Consider the following 22,678-nt stretch of genomic DNA (forward strand, 5'->3'; position numbering starts at 1 on the left):
CCATAACATTGACCTCCTCTGGTTCCTTGCTTCCTCTTGGGGAGGTGAGGCTGCAGGTGGCTGGTGGGACGGGGCCAGCCTCTCCCCATAGTCCACTGGATGCGGAGGTCGGCACCTCCCTCCACCGGCTTGACTCGGTGAGTCACAGCATGAATGTGGGCCCTCTCTCAGGCTTCCCGGCCAGCTTGGCCAGGATGTGCTTCTTTCTTGCCTGGTCCCTGGTCCCTGGTCCCTTGCCTTCTCTCTCCCGGGGCCTGGAGGGCTGTGCAGGGCATTAGAGGGATGCAGTTAGGGTGCGGAGATAAAGCCCCTCCGGCCTGCCTGCCTTCTTCTTGGCCCAGCTGTGCCGAGACAAGCGCCTGGTCCCATCCTCCACGCACAGGGTGCCATGGGTGTCCCCGAGTACTAGAAAGGAGGATGAGGACTCCACCGGAAGCCTTTGCTCTCCCTCCTCCCTCCACACCCCAGCGATCCTGCAGTCCTGCACTCGGGTGCCCCCGGGGGACACAGGCACGCAGAGCAAATACAGACGCTTGGTGGAGGGAGACAAGGAGCATGGCCTGGGGTCCACACACCTGTGCTGGGCTGTGAAAGGAGGCAGTGGGTGGCACCAGCGATGCCAAGCCAGGAGGGGAGGTGCCCGAGAGTCAGCTGCCGGCGGCGGGGAGGGTGACCACCCCCTGTGTCCTAATAGGTTTTTCTAGGGAGGGAGTCCAGCCCAGTCCCACGCAGTGGCCTCTGATGTTCCTCATTGACCTAACCACCGTCATGTCAACACAGACCCTTGTCACTGCTGCTTCTGAAGCAGGGCTCCTGAGCCCCAGAGCAGAGGTCCAGGCCCCGCCTCCTGATGCCACCGACTGGGTTCAGGATGCAGTGTGGCCTGTACCTTCTCTTTCGGGTTGGAAAGGGCCAGACCCTTTCTGGGGCCTCCCAGAGCCTTCTGGCCTCTTCACCGACTCTCTCATTCCCTCTGGCCCGTGGCGAAGCCATCGCAGAGGTCATGATGGGCCTGTGCTGGTTGCTTTTTGTCCCCTTCCTTGGGCTCCCAGTATTTTTTTAAAATACTAAGACTGGTTTGCAAACATGGCACATTTTATGTTGCCCGGCCCAGTCTGTGCATCTCCGTAACTCTGTGTTTAATCTCTCTTGTAGATAGGCACAAAGGGCTAAACCCAGCGTCTTGAGGAACGTAAGGTGTGGACGAGGGGGTCCCGCCCGAATCCCTACTCCCTCTTCAGGCACACGCATGCGCGCACGCACGGGATGGTCCTGCCCATACCTCAGGCTGTCTGCAAAGGGTCCCTGGCCCTACATCCAGCACACGCATTGTGGATCCGACCCCTTGTCTTGTCTACTCTCCCGCAGCATGTTCTAGTGAGCACCTCGGTGCCCTTGACCTTCTATGTGAGCTGCAGGATGCTGCTGTTGACCTTGAGACCTGGAGGGTCATTAGCCTTTGAACACATTCCCTTTTCCCTGGCTCACTCAGCACACCTCAGTGGGCCAGACACTGTTCTAGGCGCCTAAGACCCAACAGGGAACCCAACAGACAAAACTCCCATCCGTGTGGACCTTCCACAAACCCCCTCTGGACCTCTCCCAAGGGATTCGCCATCAGTGATAAAATCCCTATGACTTCCTCCAAAATTATCCAGGATTTCCTGTTTGCGCTCCGGCAGCCGGACCCATTGGCGGTGCGTCTGCTCTGCTGGGCCCTGTCGTCCCCATCGCTGCTCGTTTTGGAAGCGGGGGGGGGGCGTGCGTGGTGCCTCAGCTCAGAGTTCCTTCTAAGAATTTATTTCAGCCAAAGAAAGAAACTCCCAAGTCCATATATATTTAAATAGCCTCCTTTTCAGCTCCTGTCCTGTCTCGCCACAGCCTCTGTCCTCCTTCCTGGGCCGGCCCTCTGCCTCCCCTCACCCTCCCCAGGTCAGAACTGCATCACGCGCCTGGGAAATTGGAAGCAACCACAACGCCAGGAAGACTCAGCCGTCTGGGGAGTCCACGCCCACGTGTGTGGGTTGCGCCTGGCAGGGGGAAGAGACTGTCGGCTCCTTCATTCACCAGCCGGGGTGACCTGGGGCAAGACTCTTGCTTCCGCGGCTGCAGAGCGGGCGTCCCAGAGCCTCTTGGGTTGACCCCCGTGAGAATCAAGTGTGGTCAGCTAACTGCTTGTTGTGGTGCTTTATGCACAGAAGACCCTCTGTGAGGGACACCAGAGTTTTCTATATGCCATCAGCTGCATGGCTTGGAATACACTTCTTGAAGCCTAGGGGGACTGTCCACGCTTTTCATCGTTCGCGCTCTCCCGGAGTGCCCGGGGCGCGGTCCCTTTCTCTTGCCTGCCTCGGAGGAACATGCACCGTGATGCTGCGTGGGACTGGCCAGGGCGGGCAGCAAGCTGGGGACACCCGTGGGCTCAGCGGGCGCCCAGTGCGCGGGAGGAGGAAGGTCTGGAGAAGGAGCCTGAGGAAGAAACAGCACCCAGGCACATGGAAACTGGCCATGAACCTGGTTTGGTTGGGCATGAAGAACCAAGGTGGGTGTCCTTGGCACAGCGGGAAGCAGGGGAAGCAAGAAAAAGCTGTGAGGTCACGGAGGAAATGAGCAAATTCTCTGGGTGGCCCGTCCCCGCTGGCCACTGCGCGTGACACGGGGCCTTTGAGGTGGGGCCGGCCCCAGACGGTGGCCCTGTAGCTCCTCAGCTCCCCGTCCCCTCCCCATCGTGTACTTCCCAAGCGGGAGACAAAAATCCTGCCACCCTTTCTGTCTCCAAGCAGAGGCTTTAAAAATACAGCCTCCTGTGAAAAATAGACACGGCGTCTAAATGAACTATCAACTGTGGTAGCTAAGGCTGCTCTTCTGTAATAGCCATCTGGTAAGTCAGCTCTGGGAAGTGGGACAGGAGCCGGGGGTAGGGGACTGGCGGATGCTGTCGGGCATGTGATCAGATCCATCACTGGGCATCTCAGCCTCTTGCTGGGCGTCCTCCCTCTCCGTCCGCACCCTGACTGTGAACCTCCTGGTACCGTTCTCTTCGTCTTCGCTCTACCAACACGGAGACGGTGGGTCGCCGAGGACTATAGACCGAACGTTTGCGTGGCCCCCGGAACTCCCACCCTGTCCCCAACACGAGGGTATGAGGAGGTGGGCCTGTGGGAGGCGCCTAGATCATGAGGGTGGGGTCTCATGGTGGGATTAGTGTGTCTTAGGAAAGAGACCCCAGAGATCTCCCTGGACCTCCCCTGCACGGAAACACAGCGAGAAGACCCTTGTGAACCAGGGAGTGGCCTTCTCCAGACACCACGTCTGTCAACACCGTGATCTTGGCCTTCACCTCCAGAACCGTGGGAAGTAAACTGCTGTCCTTCAAGCCGCCCGTCCCACGTGCACTAAGATGAAGTGATGAAGCACCTTGCCCAAGGTCACGCGCCTCGTGCGTCACGGAGCTGGAGCCCAGTCCCAGGTCATCGACTCTGCTGGCCGGCAACTATTTCCGAACTGTGATAGGTGACTTTTACATAATTACTTACATTCCTCGGAATACTTCCGTCGTTGGCTCTACCGTTTCATCGGTCTTGGAAGGGGGAGGAGGAGAGGCACCCGTGAGGAACTGAAACCCAAAGAAACTGGAGTTTCACAGAGGCTCGGTTAGACAGGGAGAGAGCCGGGAACAGAACCAGCTCCCTCCCGCCCCCAACCCCAGCCGCGGCCAACTCCGCCTCTCATCCTTAACGGCCACCTACCTCTCCCCGCTATGCTTTAGCTCAGCACGAAGGAAAAGTGAAATCTGTGCTTTGGGTGGGGAAGTGTCCTAGTGGAGAAGCCTGGTCCGGGGGCACAGGGGATGCGCGTGGTCCTGGGCGTGGGGTCTGAGCCTGGACCGGCTGTTCTCACAGGCCGCACGGACTCTTAGCCGTGGGAGGACTCACGGACTCCTGGATGCCACGGAGTAGCCCCGTCACCTGGCCTTTAGGCTACTGCCACTAAGGGAGTCACATTCGCAATGAAGCTTTGCGACTGGCAGCGTTCGTTCCTTCCTTCGACACCTGAGCTGTTGGTCGGGGTCACAGCCCCTCCCGTGTTGTCACCTTGCTGCTTACATCAAAACCGGATGCGGCGGGAGCAGCAGAAGTTCCCTGTTCTGCCCGTCCAAGCGCGTGTGACCTGATCTCCGTTCGCTGACAAAGTCCAGAGAACAGTCTGTGTGCGTGACCTGAAATGTAAACGACCAGAGCTCCAGAGAGAGAGGACCCTGGGGTCGGGGGGGGGGGGGTCTGCAGGCCCAGGCGAGAGCGGATCCGTTCGGTTCCAGCTGCTCCCTGTTAGCTCAGTGCACGTGGAGATGGTCAGGGTCCCTCCCCACCCCACCCCACCCCCCCGCCCCCCACTGCAGGTGGCAGGCCCTTGAGCTGGCCGTCACACATAGATGAAGACTATTCACCTTACACAGTCGTGTAAGACTGTTCCTTATAGGTGTATGGGTGCCTCGTTCTTGAAGTTGGGCTGTCTTGAAAATCCGTTATATGTCAGGCGTGGGTGCGTGCCCCCCCCTTCTCTGCAAAGCAGTTCTTTGTCACGTGACATCTGGTCAGGGGCGTAGCTTTAACATCGCCAACACATTAGCCCTCTTCTACGAGAACTACTCCTGTGAACGGCGTCACCTCAGGCGTCCCATTCCAGAATTGTCTCTGTGTTGCCGGTGTCTTCTCCCGCCACTGGGCTGGATTAACATGAGGGAGACCACGCATGGGCACACGCGTGCATGTGCACACACACGCACACACACACGGCTTGCCCTTCCGTGCTCCTGACAAGGAAGCCTTGCAAGCGATAAGTTGCGTGACTGATGCCGTACTTCGGTTTCCTGGCCAGGTTTCTGCATGTTTTCTAAAGGCCCTGGAGAGCGGCGAGGAGTCTCATGTGTCCTCCGGTTGGAAGGAACCATTTCGAGGACTTAACGCTCATCTGAGCCTGTGTTGGTATTTCGTGGGTAAGCGTCGCAGGTCGGTCACACCTAAACCAAAACAGGAGCTGGACGCGGCTCCCAGCTGCCCGGTGAGACAGGTGTGCGTTACCCCATCGGGCCACACGGATGAGGGGTCGAGCCCTGGGGAGGTCAGGAACACGGCCTGGACTCCTACCCAAGGCTCCCGCCCCTGTGTGGACATTCCTTGATCTGGCTGCGAATCGAATTTGTTCCCGGTCACGTAGCCATGAGCCATGAGGTTAAACAAGGAAGGAAGCCTTGGAGGTCTTGAGTGGCCGTGTGGCTGGATTCTGCAGCCGAGACTCGGGCCTCGGCAGCTTGGCAGACAGACAGCTCGTCAGACAGACAGCTTGTCCTGCACGTCAGCCACGGGCGGAGGGAGGAAGGAGAGAAACGGAGAAGACAGGAGGATTGGTTCAGCCCAAGAAAAAGGCCCAGCTGCAGCCGGTGCTGAGCACAATAGCTTGGCTATTTCCTACGTTACCTTTTTACAGAATGTAATATCTTGATTTTTTTTTTTCACATCTCAGCTGAGAGGAATATTTTTGTGATCGCACAGGATGTTCTTTTATATTTTTATATCTGCTTGATTTTGCCTGGGGAGAATCATTTTGTTATTTTATTATTTATTTTATTAAACATTTTAATGTTTATTTTTGAGAGAGAGAGAGAGACAGAGAGAGACAGTGTGAGCGGGGCAGAGGCAGAGAGAGAGAGAGAGAGAGAGGGAGACACAGAATCCGAAGCAGGCTCCAGCCTCCGAGCCGTCAGCCCGTAGCCCGACTCGGGGCTGGAACTCAACGAACTGCGAGATTGTGACCTGAGCCGAAGTCGGCCGCTCAACCGACAGAGCCACCCAGGCGCCCCTCATTTTGTTATTTTAAGCCCTTAATTCAGAATACGAAGGGATCCATATCTGTGTCACAAAGCTGCAGACGATTGCTGCCCCACGATGCCAGTTGATGCAAAATGCCCTTCACATCTCAAAATGACTGCTTTTGTCCCTGGAAGGTTGGACTTGAGAAAACCACACTTTCCTTCCAGACGGTGTGAAGGAGGGGATCAGGGCCACATGTGGCTGTGGCTGTGAAGCGGGCACCGTGAAAGCGGGCGGCGGTCGCTCCTGCGGGACCCTCACACCAAACGGGGCTCGTGGCGGACCGGCCAGGACGGGCCACGGCCTGTGGCTTTCATTCCCTCCGTGGTGGTTCTTACCCCCACTGGCCGGGGAAGGAAACCAAGATGCAGAGAGGTTACGTGGCCTGGCCACGGTCACGTAACCAGCAGCTGCAGACCCCGGCCACGTAGGCTTCCGCCTCCGCACAGATATTTCTGGCTGTCCTTACCTTTTTTATCAGACGTCGACATGGGCTGCTGTCCACGAAACCGGATCCCTTCCATGGGGCTCAGCAAAGAGGCCCTTCCTCCTGCGTGGGCCGTGGAATCGGCCCTCCCCACTCAACCACTCTATCCACCTTGTCAGCGGGGGCATCCGGCATACCGTGGGCCGGGCTTAGAGCGCTGCAACCGGCGGCCTTTACCTCGGCCGTCACACTGCGGCCGGGTCAGAGGGCGGGACCGCAGAGGCGGACCAGAACTGGTGTGTAAGTCCCTAACCGAACAACCGTGGCCTATGATAAATGCAGGAAGGAAGTGCAGTCTGGATGGGGATGGGCAGGACCGGCTCTCTGCTTGTGGTTGGGGGCGCTTTATCACAAGGAAGGCTTGCTTCCTGCGGACGGGTCTGCGTGGGTGCAGGCCCTGGGGTGCAAGGAGTGTGCCAGAGCCCGGGCCTGACCCCAGCCCTGCCTGCACCCCTTGTGCTCAGCTGCCCTTGGAGAGCGGCCTGGGATGGGGGTGGGTAGCTGTGACCCGGCCCTGCAGGGCCCTGAGCGCTTGGTCAGGAATGTGGGTTCGCTTTAACGCGGTGGCAAGTCCCGGGAGTGTTTGAATTCAGCAGGGGACTGTAGCGACCTGGTTTATATTCTTTTAACGATTTTTCCTGTTGCCGTGAATCCTTTGGGCGGAGACCGTTTTTGCCTTCTAGGCCAGGGGTGGTGGCTGCCTGGGTCAGAGCAATGGGTGGCTGATCACACACTCCAGCAGCAGGACGCGCGGGTGGGCGGGATGCGGGGCGCCGGCAGCAGAGGAACCCGTGGTGGTTTTGGTGTCTGGGGGGGGGCTGGCGGGGAGGAGCAAAACGGGAGAGGACAGTGAGGCATCTGGAGTTTCAGCCTGGACACGTGTGTTGTAAGATGCTCTGGTTCAAGTGGAAATGACAAACTGATGAGGACCCAGGGTTCAGGCCGCCTCCGGTACCCGGCTCGCCCGCAGTCCGCTCCCCCTGCCCAGCACACCTGTATGGAAACTGAGCACGGCGCCATGCGTAGAGGTGAGGGAGCCAGGAGGGGAAGCTATGCGGCCAGCCCTCAGGCCCCCCCCCCCCCCCCCCCCCCCCCGGTGTTCACTGGCTTCAGGAACAGCCCCAGGCCCTCCCCACACACCACCTGTAGTGATTCCCCCTAAAGCGGGAGCACGATCCGCGGTGCTCACAGCCCTTCTCGCCTCGCTGCGGGGAGTCCGGGCCCTGCCCCCCCAGTGCCTGCAGCCGGCCTTCTCTCTTGCACAGTCCGCTAAACTCAGGGCCTTTGTGGGAGATGTTCTCAGTGCCTGAGATCTACTGTAACCTCCCTGCCGCCACTCCTTTGCAGCCGCCAGTCTCGAGAGCCATCTCACGCGGCTCGTCCATCCCCCCCTACCCCACTCCCAGGATCTGGACTCGGGGTCCCTCTTGTGAGCACCGGCCTCCCCCGAGCCTGACATCACTGGTCACTGTCTGCTGCCTGCTCCTGTCCCTACACCGAGAACTTCCTGGGGAGAGAGCACTGGGTCTTACTCCTCTCTTCCTAGGATCAATACGACACCCGTGAGTGTTCTCAGAATAAGTGGTTTCTGCTAACTGCCCTTGCGTTACAGTCCACCCCCTGAACAGGACATCTGCTTTTGTAGATGTCGCTCCTGGAAAGAGGGGGTCGGTTTCTCCCTTGGGGTAGTGGTTCGGGGTGGGGGGGAATCTCTTCAGGGAATCTGAGCATCACTGGACCATTCTTAATGCTACCCTGGGCCCGTGGGCCTGCTGTGGCATCCTGGGATTGAGGGAGCAGGTGATCCCCGGGGGGCTGAAGGAACCAGGTGGTCGATGGTTGAAGCAAGCCCTGAAGAGTGACTTGGTGACATGGTGGGGGCGGGGAGGTGGGGAGAGCACCGGCCTCCCCTGGCCGGGAGATGACTGTATGAGTTTATAGCCTGGTCATGTGTCATCAACACGCAGAGCCCTGTCTCCCTTCGGCAGACGCGAAGGTAAACGCGGGCACTGCAGGTCCTTCCTACCACCCTGCCCCCACCCCCACCCCCACTTCCATGCCGCCTTTGCGGTTTTTTTCCCTTCAGAATTCCTTCTGGCTGTGCATTGTAACCCTACGTGGCCCACCGTGAAATGTGTGCGTGCCAGAGGTAGAGGGAGCTCGGGGGGTGTTGAGGACCATGCGCCTGGCTTAAGCTGTGTGTATGCACTGTGTGCAGGACAGCCACATCCCTTCTTGTCCACTCGCGAGAGCAGATGTGGTGCGTTAATAATTACAGCGGCAGCAGGTGCTCTCAGACTGGTGCTGGGCCAGGTGGGAAGACGGTCGCCCCAATGATAAGGCGCTTACAAGTGAGTGACCTTGGGCTGGATCCCTATACTTCTGAGCTTCTGTTTCCTTCCCTGCAAAAGGGGACGAGGCTTCACGAGGATGTTGTAAGGATCACGTGGGGTAATAGCCGGAAAAGCTCCTGTGAATGAATCAAATGTAAGAGAGTCTTGTCTTGGCTGGGGATGCTGCCCACCCCCAGAGCCATATTATTAAATAGCCCTATTATAAGGTTGACGATATGGGTTGAATCTACTGAATAGCATCTTCTCCCTCCCTCCTTCCCTCCATCCCTTCCCAGGGACTGGCCTGTGCCAACACTTTCCAATACGAAGAATCAGAACAGCTGAGACAGGCAGTGGAGGATGCTTGTAAATCCAAACTAAACAGATAAGATGGGAGCCAGCTACTTCCCCGTTTCTTCATTAAACAGTTGGCCAGGGCAGAGTTTGCTGGGAGGATTCATTGCGAAATAGCCCGGGAGGCGAAATTGCTTTAAAGATAACTTTTGGAAGAGAAAATTTCATTCTGCTCACTCAGCATGATGTAGCAATTAAAATGCTGGTTTTTCTCCTCTTTGAGAGCTACCCCTGAATAATTTATGGCTTCACCCACCGGAGGGTGCAAGGCTTTGCTGCAATAAGAGGATTTCCACTAAAGAGTGGGTGTGGGGCTGTAGGCCGCAGGCCGCTCTTACTCACCGGGGCCCCGCTGTCTCCTGGCCTCGCTGTCCCTGCAGCCAGGGCCACCTGCTCCGAGAGCAGTTAGGTGCCAGTGGCACCAGGACCGCCTGGTGCCCTTCCAGTAACTGGTTGGTGACAGTGAGTATGGTGGTCACTTCACTCTCCGGGCTTCAGGGTTTTTTTCTCCAACATGAGAGCAATTGAGCATTCCAGAGCCCAGAGCCCAGGGCAGTGGATTTCTGCTGATAACATCTCAGTAAAGGTCTCTAGGTTTTCACAACAGCCTTGCGAAGCAGGTGTTCCGCTTTCCTCGTGGGAAAGAGGGAATTTATCCAAGACTGTGCATTTAGCTAGATGTAAATTCAGGGTTTCACCTCCCCACTCTACCTGATCTGAAACCTGGGCGGTTGGGTGTACATTGTCCTATTTTGCTGCGAAAAAAACGTGTTTTTCAGAGACTGCCTAAATCAGTAGTAGAGAAGGTTTAGGGGGGGTGGTTAAAATTCCGAAGAGCGTGCCCGGCTTTGATTAGAAATTGCAAAGCTGGTCTCCTCAGGGGGCACTTGGCTGGCTCTGTCGGTCGGTGGACTTGGGGTCTCCGGTCGTGAGTTCAAGCCCCAAAGTTGGGTGTAGAGATTACTTAAAAAAATTTTTTTTAAATAAAAAAAGCTTGTTTCCTACAAACCTCTACATCCTGTTAGCCTGACTTAAGACACTGGGATTGGAAGCCGTATCTCTTACGGGTGGATGTGTGTGTATGTAGTTCAGAACGCTGTCCCTGCATTAGTCAAAACTGTGAGATTTTTTTTTTTTTAATTTTCTCTTTTTAATGTTTATTTATTTTTGAGAGAGACGGAGACAGAATGCGAGTGGGTTGGGGCAGAGAGAGAAGGAGGCACAGAATCCAGAGCAGGCTCCAGGCTCTGAGCTGTCAGCACAGAGCCTGACCGGGCACGAACTCAGGAGCTGTGAGATCATGACCTGAGCGGAAGTTGGACGCTCAACCGACTGAGCCACCCAGGCGCCCCAAAACTGTGAGCTCTTTATTACATTGGTGAAATTATCTGAACAAGCCGCTTCAGATGTATTCACTGATAAATTCCAAATTGCCACGTGGAGAGCACCAGGAAATAAACATTGCAGCCTCTCCTGGGTGGAAATTTTCAGGCCCCGAGGGGTGAAAGCATTCTTACTTACAGAAGTCAACTTACAAGAAAGCGAAACGAAAGGCAGAAAGCCACGGCGGAGCTCCTGTGTTAAGTTCAGTGTGACCTTGCGTGGGTCTTTTCCCACGGCTCGCGCGTCCCTTTCTCTGAATTTGCTGGACAGGGAAGAACGCGGGGCCTGGGGTGCGCGGTGGAGGGAGGACCTGCAGGTGCGGGGCCCGGGCGGCAGGGGGCGCGCGTGCCGCTGTCCAGGGAAGGGGACCGAAGTTCATGGCGGGGGGGAGGGGCTCGGGCCAGCCAGCTGCGCTGGGAGGGGGCGGGGGCAGGGTGCACCCTGCGGTGGTGGTTGCGGCAATGAACCCCCGGCCTGCCTTCGTTTTAGGTCCAACCCGAAAGATGCCCCCCAGCGCCAGTGCCATGGACTTCTTCCAGCTCTTTGTCCCCGACAACGTGCTCAAGAACATGGTGGTGCAGACGAACATGTACGCCAAGAAGTTCCAGGAGCGCTTCGGCAGCGACGGCGCCTGGGCCGAGGTGACGCTGACGGAGATGAAGGCGTTCCTGGGCTACATGATCTCCACCAGCATCTCCCACTGCGAGTCGGTCCTCAGCATCTGGAGCGGCGGCTTCTACAGCAACAGGAGCCTCGCCCTGGTCATGAGCCAGGCTCGCTTCGAGAAGATCCTCAAGTACTTCCACGTGGTGGCCTTCCGCTCCAGCCAGACCACGCACGGCCTCTACAAGGTCCAGCCCTTCCTCGACTCCCTGCAGAACGGCTTCGACTCTGCCTTCAGGCCTTCCCAAACCCAGGTGAGATCGGCCGCGGGGGTGCCCCGGGACCGCCCCCCGCTCCCCGTCCTGCCTTCCACCCTCCTCGGAGTGCAGGGGAGCGATGGACTCACGGCCCCAAGCCGCAGAGACCTCAGAGAGCGGGGTTCTGCCGCTGCCTGCCCCCCTTCCCGTAACCCCCTCCTCGTAATGGCGTTTTCTTTCCAAATTACGTGTTTTCCAGGCTCGGACGTTTCTTATATATATATTTTTAAGTTTATTTCTTTTGAGAGAAAGAAAGCACGAGTTGGAGAGGGGGCAGAGAGAGGGAGAGAGAGAATCCCAAGCAGGCTCCACACTGTCAGCACAGGGCCCAGCGCAGGGCTTGAACCCGCAAACCGCGAGATCACGGCCTGAGCGGAAGTCGGATGTTTAACAACTGAGCCACCTGGGCGCCCCAATATTCTTAGATTAAGAAGAACCTCTGATGGGTCACTTTCCCGTGTTCTCTGAGTAGGGATGTACTCCCGGGTTGGTGGTGGAAAGGGCCGAAGCCTCGTAGGTGGCAGAGGGAAGGAGGCCAGGAGGCCGGATCTCAGTTGCCCTGCAGGTAACCCGGAGTCACTCAGGTGGGGGGCAGGGGGTCCACCTGGCACACTGTCACCAGCGGGGCCTCTGGACCAGGGTTCCATAGAGCCCCAGGTCTGTTAGGGCCCCCTGGCACCACCCCAACTTCCCTAACTGGTTCTAGAAGGCTATGTGTGCCCTCAGCTCCTGAGCGGCTGCCTTCTGGTGTCGACCTGTGGCCAGTACACTTGGCTGTGGTGAGATAGGCGTTCTGGAATCGTCCTCCAAACTGCTCTGCTGGCCTCGCAAACTGAGGAGGCAGCTCATTCCTGAGCCCAAAACTTTAGGACGTGTTCGGCCCATGTGAGCCCAGTTCCTTTTGGCCTGTGCAGTGTGGAAACCAAAGTTGACGTCATTTTTATTTATGCGTTTGAGTAGCCATCCATCTACCCACTCTTCCTCGTGCGTTTCCTCCAAGGGCCTTCTTCATAAACCTCAAATTCTTTTCGATGTTCTCTCTTTCCCTGTCTCTGTAGCTTGCCTTTTTCTCTGTGCAGCTGAAAATCACAGGGTTTTTGTGGGGGAAGATCTCACTCTATTTCAGGTCTGTGGGAGCCTTAAAACAATTTCTGGAAGCGTTCCCCCTGCTGTGCTGTGAATGTGCTGGGCTCGTTATGATTTCCAGGTGTTTGTGATGCTCTTTCTGACGCCGAGAAAGCTCTTCCCTCTTCTCTCTGCCTTAGCAGACTTACCGAGTCTCCTGGGCCCAGTGCAGGGCCTACCCCCCCCCCCCCCCCCCACTATTTATAGGGCAGCCTAGTGCCAGTCTTTCTTGTCCCCAGTTGTGTCTCTGACCTTCTAAACAGGAGGTGGGATCCTTTGGGGACGCTGGCCCTGCCCTCAACAGGCCCTGCAGGACCAAATACAGGGCCGGGCACTTTCGTTTTTGCTGCGCTAAATATTTGCTTAGTTGAAAATGAACCAAACTGGGGCCCTTCCGGCTGGATGCAAGGGGTAAAATACAGTATTCTGACCATCCTTGGGGCCAGACATTCGAAGAGCCCCTGGAGGAAGCTGTGGGCTGAGTATCTCTCAAGAACCAAACAGCCGGCTGCTTGGATGATTGCTATTTAACAGCTGCAAGATAAGGTTGCTGAAGATCCTTCTAGTCCCGGGACCAGGCCAGCCTTAGCCAGGGTTATATTCATGTGTGTTGTGTGCTGCTGTGAACCGGCCTCGTGCTGTCTGCCTTCTGAAACCGCGGGATCGGATACCCTGAGACCTGTGCCCAGGGCGGTCACCATGTGCGCGTGTGTCTCTGGAGCCCGGGGTGCCTTGGGGCACACTGTGGCGCCCGCTAGCCAATTCTGAGATTATAGGCCTGTCCCTTCCCGGCCAATTCTGAGATTATAGGCCTGTCCCTTCCCAGCCAATTCTGAGATTATAGGCCTGTCCCTTCCCAGCCCAGGCATGGGTGCCCTGAGGGGGCCTGGCACCTTCCCGAGCCAGCAGTGGCTGGACGGCAACCCGCGCGGGCAGCTCGGCCTTCCTCCCTTGCGTGGTTCAGGTGCGCAGCCAGGAGACCAGAACCACTGAGAGCCCGGGGACAACGTTCGCTTTATTCTTGCCTCCACATCTGTTCTTTGTTTCCGGGTTGGCGAGGCCGAGAGAAAGAAGAGAGTCCCAAGATAAGTCTTCCTTTGGGGAAGGGCTCCTTGGTCGTGTTGGAGGGTTTTTTTCCCTCTCTCCTTTTTTTCCTTTCTTTTTTTTTTTTTTTTTTTAACATATCCTTTGTATTTGATTTTCGCGTTTACCTTTGTGTTTGTGAGGTTGTGTCTTCTTTTGGCTACGATCTTGGTATCTAGCGCCTTTTGTGTTGGTCAGGATCCCAGCAGGAAACGAGTCCTGTGTTCTAGAAGGGCAGTTGAGGACGACCGGATGCGGGGGACTGTGGATGGCGTGTGGTCAGGGTGCAGGGACGTGACAGGACTGGTAACAGCAGTGGGAAACTGGTATCAGCCGCGGGCCAAGGGGAGGGTGTGGGCCTCGGAGCCCAGAGGTGAGGGCACGGGCAGGCAGGGGGCCTCCTCCTTCTCTCGCTCAGGCCTCCAGGTTGGCCAAACAAACCCAACGCCGGGAACAGAGGCCTGGATGGTGTGTGGTTTATAAGAGGGGTGGAAAGGCGTAGGAGGGGTGGAAAGTGGGTCTTGGGGGCAAACAGAACACTCAGTACACTCCGCCCAAAGGACAGGAACCCGAGGCAGAGGGAACGTCCCAGGGCCCTCGGATCCGTTTTTCCATTGGCTGATAATCAGATGGCATTTTCCTCTCCTTCTGCCTTCTCCTGACTGTGGGCACCGTTGAGCCAGCTCTGTGTCCGTAGGCACGAGAGGGTCAGCCGAGGGGGATGAAATCATGAACTGCAGCGTGTGATTGATTTTGAACATGATTAGGTCTTCCTGTTAGCTGGGGGCTCCTACAAGTCCTCGTACCCCCTTCCTTTGCAGAGAAGCAGCTGGACCCTGCATGCCCTGGAAAGCGCTGGCCTTGCTGTGTGGGGCGGGACCTTCCGTCCCACGGGCCTGCCGGGGTGAGGGGCGTCTTCCCCTGACCTCCAGCATCGGCCACAGTATGCTTGGCTCCCACACTGCTTCTCTTCTCAGCAATGCATCTGCCTCCTGGAGAGGCTTCCTGTCCTCCTTGACTGAAGAATCTAGAATTTCTTTCTTTTTTAAAAACTTTTATTTAAGTCCCCCTTAGTTAACATCTAATGGTTTCAGGAGTAGAATTTAGCGATTCATCCCTTACATATAGCACCCGGTGCACATCCCAGCAAGTGCCCTCCCTAATGCCCATCCCCCATTTGCCCTCCCCCCCCCCCCGCCCCCTGCTAGCCTGCCAGCAGCCCTCAGTTTGTTCTCTGTATCTCATGGTTTGTCTCCCTCTCGGTTTTTATCTTACTTTTCCTTCCATTTCCTATGTCTGTCTGTTTGTTTCTTAAATTCCACATATGAGCAAAATCATACGGTTATTTGTCTTTCTCTGACTGACTTATTTCACTTAGCACAATACACTCTGCTTCCATCCACGTCGCTGCAAATGGCAGGCTTTCATTCTTTTTGATCGCCGAGTAATACTCCACTGTCTATATTCACCACATTCTTCATTCATCCGTCGATGGACATCTGGGCTCTTTCCATACTTTGGCTATTGTCGATAGCGCAGCTGTAAACATTGGGGTGAGTGCATGCGCCCCTTTGAATCAGCAGTCTTGTACCCTTTGCGTAAATACCTAGTCGTGCAATCGCTGGGTCATAGAGTAGCTCTATTTTTAGTTTTTGGAGGGACCTCCATGCTGTTTTCCAGAGTGGCCGCCCCAGCTTGCATCGCCACCGACAGTGCAAAAGAGATCCTCTTTCTCCGCATCCTCGCCAACATCTGTGGTGGCCTGAGTTGTTCGTGCTAGCCTTTCTGACAGGTGTCAGGTGCTATCTCACTGAGGTTCGGATTTGCATTTCCCTGGTGATGAGTGATGCTGAGCGTCTTTCCATGTGTCTGTTAGCCATCTGGATGTCCGAAGACGCTAGAAACTGTAAAGGTGTCCTGGTTTTCCAGCTTTTCTGCTCCGTGAAAAGTCCCTGCTTGGGCTCTGGAACGTTCATTTGGATAGAAGATGATGGCACAGTGAGTTTGGCCATCTGGCACCCCAGAGCCTCAGGGCCCCTCTGAAGGGTCTACACTCTGCCTGCTGAGGGCGGTCGGAACAGTTCTCCAGCACGTGTGGGTGGTTCTGCTCCTGGCTGCCAAGCGTCCCTTCCACATCCTGCTCCCTCACACATGCTCTACCCCCGACACGCACCCTCTGCCCCGCCATCTCTGGAGCCTTTCCCTTCCAGCAAATTGCGACCCTCCAGGATGAGTCGAAGCTTTCGCAGAGCCTTCAGAAAGCTGACGGCTCTCAGTCTACCGGTAACCCACGCAGCCACAAGTCACACGCACGCCTGTCCGCACGCGTGCGTATACCCGAGTGCCAAACAGAGAGATGCTTCATGTCCTCAAAAGTGGGGACAGGTTCCGTAGGAGGATATTTTCAGGGAGCGATTATACAAGTAAATAAATGGATGCTTTGCCTTTCCTCTCCCCTAACCGACTGCCATGCCCCCAAATGAGCTTGTCATGCACAGAAGGGGACTCGGGAAGTACATTTGGGGAGTGGAGAGATGCTGGCCGGTGGGCAGCCCGGCGGAGAGAGAAGTGGTTTTCCGGCATGGGTAGTTTTCACGCAGAGGTTGCTTTGGTGAGGCATGCGATGAAATATCCACGCGCCCCTGAGTTTAGGTAAACGCACACGGACTAGAGGTACCCTGGCTTTCTGAAGATGAGGGAGAGAGGGCAGCTTTCTGTACTGTGGCTTCGGAGGGGGTGAGTAGGACATGCTTCTCCAGTAGGCCTGATGGAGCAGGGAATACGCAGGCAGTGAAAGGACTCCTTTCTGCCCTTTTCCCCATTCCCCCTCTGCTCAAATGGAGCACCACAGTGGTGGTGGTGGGGGGGGGGTGTCCATTTTGCTACAGTGGCTCCAAATGGGGTTTTGAATATTTTATGAGCCCACAGAGTCAGCAAGGCGTGAGGGCCTGTGGCCGGCAGCCTCTTCAGCCCTCCCGTTCATAAGCGTAAGACGGGCAGGGCCAGGCGTCACGTCCACATGCGTCCAACAACAGAAAAACTGAAGGGGGCCACACTGAACCCTTCCAGTCTGTTGCTGTTTTAAATGGAATTCCAGGTAGCACTGATGGGAGGTGGAGAGGATAGCGTCCAAATCGCAGTTGCTAAGTATCGTCCTCCAGTCTGCCCTCGTCAGACCGTGGTCTGACGTCACCTGGGAACCTGTCGGCAACGCAGAAACTCCGGCCCTGCCCCAAACCCACTAAATCAGAATTCACCCGTCGGTAGGATCCCGGGTAACTAGTTTGTTCACTAAAGGTCCCAAAGCACCGGTGGAGAACGAGTTGGTACACTTTTTCTGCCAATGGCCAGACAGTCGGTACGTTAGACTGTGCGAGCCATACGGTCCCCGATGCGTCTTGTCGGTTTGGCGTTGGAGTCCAGGAGCAGCCGTTGACAATATGTGAGTGAGTGAGCATGGCGGGTCCCAATAAAACCTTAGTTACAACAGGTGGTGGGCCAGACTCCAGCGTAGTTTACTGGCCCCTCATCTAGGGCACTGGGGAGGGTTCTTGGAATCCTGTCGCTTCCCACAGTCTTCATTTCGATGAAATTCAGCCACACCCCCCAATTCACAGTTGAGCTTGACCTTGGACTTGGGGGAGACGTGTAGCAGATTCCTAGATTGAGCCAAAAGTCTCCTCCCAAAAGCTTTAGCTTTGAAAGACGCAAAACTTTGAGCACTCCTTGGAGCCCGTTTTTGTTATCCCATTTCTTTCTACCTTAGAGTCTTGTCATTGAACACATCGTAATAAGCATGTCATAAAGAAATAGAAATAGATGAAATAAGTGTGAACATCGCCTCGGGAATCCCGCGTCTGGAAGGACGTGACGATGTGGAGGAGAGCCAGAGGCTGGGTGTCGGCCCCAAGGCCACAGGCGTCAGATTCACGTCAGGGGCGGATTTTAAAGAGAGATTGTTCGGCCCGGGATACGAGGAGGTTGTGGGCCAACCTGAGCACGGTCTGGAATACCTGCAGAAATAGTGTGTGTTTTCCTTTGTTTCTCACAGGGACAGAAGGCAGATCAATAGGCTCAGATAGAATGTAGGTAAATTTTGAGTCCATGAGGGAAAGAACTTTTTAGCGGTTGGGGCTGCCCAGCAGGGGAGAGGTGTTTCCTGAAGACAGGTGGGCATGTCTAGCTAGAGGTCAGGGCCCCTGCTGGAGATCCCTCCCCCAAGTGAGAGTTTGCCCTGGGGACCTTCGGCCACTAATAATAATAATAATAATAATTATTATTATTATTATTATTACTATTATTGTAATAAGATGATTATAAATATATTTAAAATATATAGAGAGATTAAATGTGTATCTTATAAATATATAAAATAAAAATTAAGTTACTTTTTATTTTTTTTATTTTTATTTAAAAAAAAAGTTTTTTTGGGGGGCACCTAGGTGGCTCAGTGGGTTAAAGTGTCCCACTTCAGCCCAGGTCTTGATCTGCCAGTTCGTGGGTTCGAGCCCCGCGTCGGGCTCTGTGCTGACAGCTCGGAGCCCGGAGCCTGCTTCGGATTCCCTGTCTCCCTCTCTCTCTGCCCCTCCCCCCACTCACGCTCTGTCTCTCTCTCTCTGTCTCTCTCTTTCTCAAAAATAAGATTAAAGGGGCGCCTGGGTGGCGTAGTCGGTTAAGCGTCCGACTTCAGCCAGGTCACGATCTCGCGGTCCGTGAGTTCGAGCCCCGCGTCAGGCTCTGGGCTGATGGCTCGGAGCCTGGAGCCTGTTTCCGATTCTGTGTCTCCCTCTCTCTCTGCCCCTCCCCCGTTCATGCTGTCTCTCTCTGTCCCAAAAAGAAATAAAAAACGTTGAAAAAAAAATTAAAAAAAAAATAATAAGATTAAAAAAATTTTTTTTAAGTTTTTTTTTTTTTTTTTTTTAATGTTTATGTGTTTTTGAGAGAGAGAGAGGGAGACACAGAATCTGAAGCAGGCTCCAGGCTCCGAGCTGTCAGCAAAGAACCCGGTGCGGGGCTCGAACTCACGGCCTGTGAGATCATGACCTGAGCTGAACGCAGACACTTAACCGACTGAGCCACCCAGGCGCCCCTTCAGTTACTTTTTCAAATTTCCATTTACTAAATACCTACTATATGTCAGGGCCTGTGCTAAGTGCCTTGCCTACGGCTTCTTACTTAGTTCTCCCCAAATCGCTGGCGTAAATATTGAAACTGCTACCCTTTTATAGATGAGGAGACCCAGGATCAGAAAGGAAACGTGACTTAGCCAGGGTCACGCAGCTGGTCAAAGGCAGAGACTAGGATTGAGCCCAAATCTGATGACCCCCCCCCCCCCGAGCTCAGCTTCTCTTCTCCCTCGTTTCTGGCAGGTGCTACACGAACCCCTGATTGACGAGGACCCTGTGTTCATCGCCACGTGCACAGAGCGGGAACTGCGAAAGAGGAAAAAGCGGAAATTCAGCCTCTGGGTCAGGCAGTGTTCTTCCACCGGCTTCATCATCCAGGTGAGCCCCGGGCTGGGCCCAGGGAGGCCAAGGGAAGATGGTTCTCGCGGTAACTGATGAGCCGGCTCACTCCCCCTCCTCGTGGGCCTTCCCCAGAAGCTCCGGCGGGGCTGCTCCCCCCTCACTGGGGCGGCCGGCACCTCCCTACCTGCCCTTCCTGTCCTGTCCGGCCCTTCTGGTTCAGTTAACAGCAGCAAACACTGATCAAGGCTCGGGCCCTGACAGCGTCGGCCAGAGACTTCACCAAAAGAGTGGGGCACACGAGGTGACTGCCGTCTCTCTCGGGAACCCACCGTGTGGTGGTCCCGGAAGCCCCCTCCCACCCCCAACCTGCCAGGTGTCTGTCCTACTGCCCTGTATTGAGGAAGCCTTCTTCACAGGCCACCAACAGCCAGCGGCTTAAATTACGCTTGGTCAGGAGCGCGGGCGGCCCTTCGAGCTGGCATTGCCACCTGCTCCCTGGCTCTGCCGTGGTCCAGGCCGGTGCTGACACGGGTTTCAGAAGCGGTGGCCGAGCTCCGCTACAGGGGAGGTGTGAGGTGTTCGGGATCGGCCAGGGTGCGGACTGCACAAAAGGAGGAGGTGGGGGCCGGTGAACACCGGATGTGGCACCCGAGGGACAGATCCCGGCTCCGGCTGGTTTCTCCAGCCGCGCTGTTCAGGATACCTTCTCCCAGCTGTCAGGCCTGCCGGCCCTGCGGTCACGGCTGACCCCACCTCGCTGCCCCTGCCTGGCTGCGGCCCCAGGCCCCAGGCACAGGGGTCTTGCCCTCCCTTCTCCCCCTGAGCCAGAGGAGGATTCATGGGAAGATTCAGTTGAGCATCCCTTTGTCCCAGCAGGGAAAGTGCATGTGCTTCAGGCCAACATATCTGCTCAGAAGGACCATCCTAGTCTCCCTGCGGGCTCGGGGGACCCTCAGCTCAGCCTGGGGCTGGGATCTCCAGCTGGACCCCAGACCCGAGTGGGCTTGAGCACAGGCTTCGGGCAGTTGCCAGAATGGACCTGTCCCACAGCAGGATTTACTCTGGATGTGCAGCCTGGGCCCTCTGTCCCTGCACAGCCTCTGGTGGCCCGTGCCACCTCAGTAGTGTCCTTTGCAGTGAGGCTCCCTGGGGACAGGGGAGGGAGGTTCACTCTGTGCAACCCCTCCTCGGGAAGCCTTGCGGCCTTTCTGTGGGGTCAGAAGGAGACTGTCCGTGCAGAGTGTTGTTCTGTCTACTCCGTCAGAAGGATTGGGAATCCAACGGGGAAAAAACTGGCCAACGCTTCAGTTAATGTTATATTGACCCGTGAGATTCTTTGAGGAAAGCAAGGGTCTACTAATTAAAAAAAAAAAACAAAAAAAAAAACGGTAGGGGCGCCTGGGTGGCTCAGTCGGCTGAGCATCCGGCTTCGGCTCAGGTCATGATCTCACAGTTCGTGAGTTCGAGCCCCGCGTCGGGCTCTGTGCTGACAGCTTGGAGCCTGGAGCCTGTTTCGGATTCTGTGTCTCTCTCTCTGCTCCTGCCCTGCTCATGCTCTGTCTCTGTCTCTCAAAATAAATAAATAAACATTTAAAAAAATTAAAAAAAAATGGTATAGTCAAAAAGAGCAGATTTCCCTTATTTGAATGTGTTGATCTAGCCGCCTGCCTCTGCAGTGTGAGACCTGGGGTTCCCCGTGAGGATGTTGGCAGGCAGGAGAGCCCCAAGAAGGGGGCGGCAGGGCACCAAATGCCTGCCGAGTGTGCTGTCCGTGAGCTTTAAGGGACACAGGGATGCTCTGCCCAAAGTGGAGAGGCCAGACAGTCCCCAGGGGGTTGAATGACTGCCGTGTTGAGCAGGGACAGAGCCGTTCTAAATGACAAGCCGCCGTCTCCTGCTGAGTGAACTAACATTCACTGGAGGTGGACGGGCTTTAGAAGCCAGAATTCAAGATAGAATCTCCCAGATGAAAGGACCCCTGGTTCCCACCCCCTGTATGTCTCTAAACGTGTCCAGGCAGCGCCCCGATGCGCATCGGTGAGGGGTGCTCGGAAGGAGGTCCTCTACCCTGTGTTGTTGGACCAGCTGATCTGAAAGTGTCTCTCCTCCCTTCAGCCCGATGTGTGGATTCACGATGATGGCCACCTCGGGGCTTCCGGAAAGGGTACTTTGCTTCGGTGCCAGGCTCTCTGCCCAGGCCCTTTACCGGCTTTACTTGCTTTCTCTTCACCACAAACTTACGACTCAGGCAGTGTTCCTGCCCCTTCCACGGTGAGGAACTGAGGCACAGGGAGGGAAGCTACCTCGCCCAAGGGGTCAGCCGTAGAGCGCTAGACCTGGGATTAAACCCGGCCTTTCCGGCCCCAGACCCCACCTTCTTAACCACCAGGCTGCCTGGGGGAATTTTCTCATGTGAGACAAAAACCTCGCATCTCTTCTCTTAACCCAGCTTGCTTGTTGTTTCATTGATGGTTTTAGCATCAACTGTCCCCCATCTCCCTTAGTTTGAGACCTGCTTTTCATGTGGAAAGGACTTGAGGAACTTGCAGGAAGGGGTGTCTCTTCTGATTTGATTTTTAGTCTTTTAACAGGATTCGCTCGAAATGCCAGGATCAGAGTGGGATTAATTAACCGGAGTGGATTTTGCTTCTGGAGTCAAAAACCGGGCAGCACAGGGCCCTCGTCCATCTGTCTCCTTGTGCGCGCTGGGGACGCGCTCTTCCGTCCTGGCCACCTTGGAGGTGGTTATGTCACAGGGTGGAATTGGCTGGGGTGCGAGACATCTGTCACATCATCTCTGAGTGTCCTTGAGCAAGTGGCTGAGAATCATCTCCTCCTCAGTCTTCCTGAGTGGGGTTACTTTGCCCCGCCCTCCTCACCGTGTAGGGGTTCAGAGGTGACAGTAAATATCCAGTGGCCCTATACGTGCATTAGGCACTGACTGGACCAGACTGAACCCTGGCTTTCTCCGCAAGGAGCTTAGACTCTACAACCACACGGAAGTGAACGGGTGCAAAGACCCACAGGATGCTAGCCCCCGCCCCCCACCCCCCTCCCCGCAAGCCTCCCCGAGGTTTGTGCTTTGGAATGAAACAAAAGCGAGTTTCTTGCAAGGGTCAGTTGTGCTGAAGGCGCACAGTTAGAGAAGAACCACCTTGGCGCACAGGCCTTTCCCCGCCGCAGTCGAGGTAAGAGGCCACGTGAGGGGAAGTTGGTAGCTCAAGGCGGCAGTAAGGGGGCGGGTGGCAGACTTTGCTGGAAAATAACCGGGCTAAACAAACCGAGGGTGACATAAGGCAGCACCGTCCAGTCGGACTTTCCGTGACAGCGGCTACCAGCCCACGGGACTGTTGAGGACTTGAAATGCGACGGGTGTGACTGAGGAATTGCATTTTTCATTTTACTTAATTTCGGTTAAATAAAACCAGCCACACGTGCCTAGGGGGCGTGGAGCGTGCGCATAGAGCTTTGCTATTTAAAAAAAAAAAATTTTTTTTTTTACATACACAGCTTTCATCACAGGCAGTGGCCTTTTGCGAGGTACATGGCGTATTATGATCCTTACAAATGAGGAAACCAAGGCTCAGTGCAATTAAGTTACTGGCCCCAAACCACACAAGCCAGTAAAGGGCAGAGCCCCAGCCCATCAAACCCA

General features: G+C 55.7%; 1 protein-coding gene across 1 annotated transcript in view; it reads left to right on the plus strand.

Moving 5' to 3' along the window:
* Positions 1-22,678, plus strand: part of PGBD5 (piggyBac transposable element derived 5) — a 102,567-nt gene that overhangs the window by 60,860 nt on the left and 19,029 nt on the right. Inside the window, exons 2-3 of the mRNA XM_086679704.1 lie at positions 10,917-11,344; positions 18,925-19,059. Coding sequence (XP_086535830.1) covers positions 10,917-11,344; positions 18,925-19,059 — 563 coding nt within the window. The remainder of the gene's footprint in view (positions 1-10,916; positions 11,345-18,924; positions 19,060-22,678) is intronic.

Source organism: Puma concolor, chromosome D2 (genome assembly GCF_028749965.1).
Source record: "Puma concolor isolate L17-30 chromosome D2, mPumCon1.1.hap2, whole genome shotgun sequence".
NCBI lineage: Eukaryota > Metazoa > Chordata > Mammalia > Carnivora > Felidae > Puma > Puma concolor.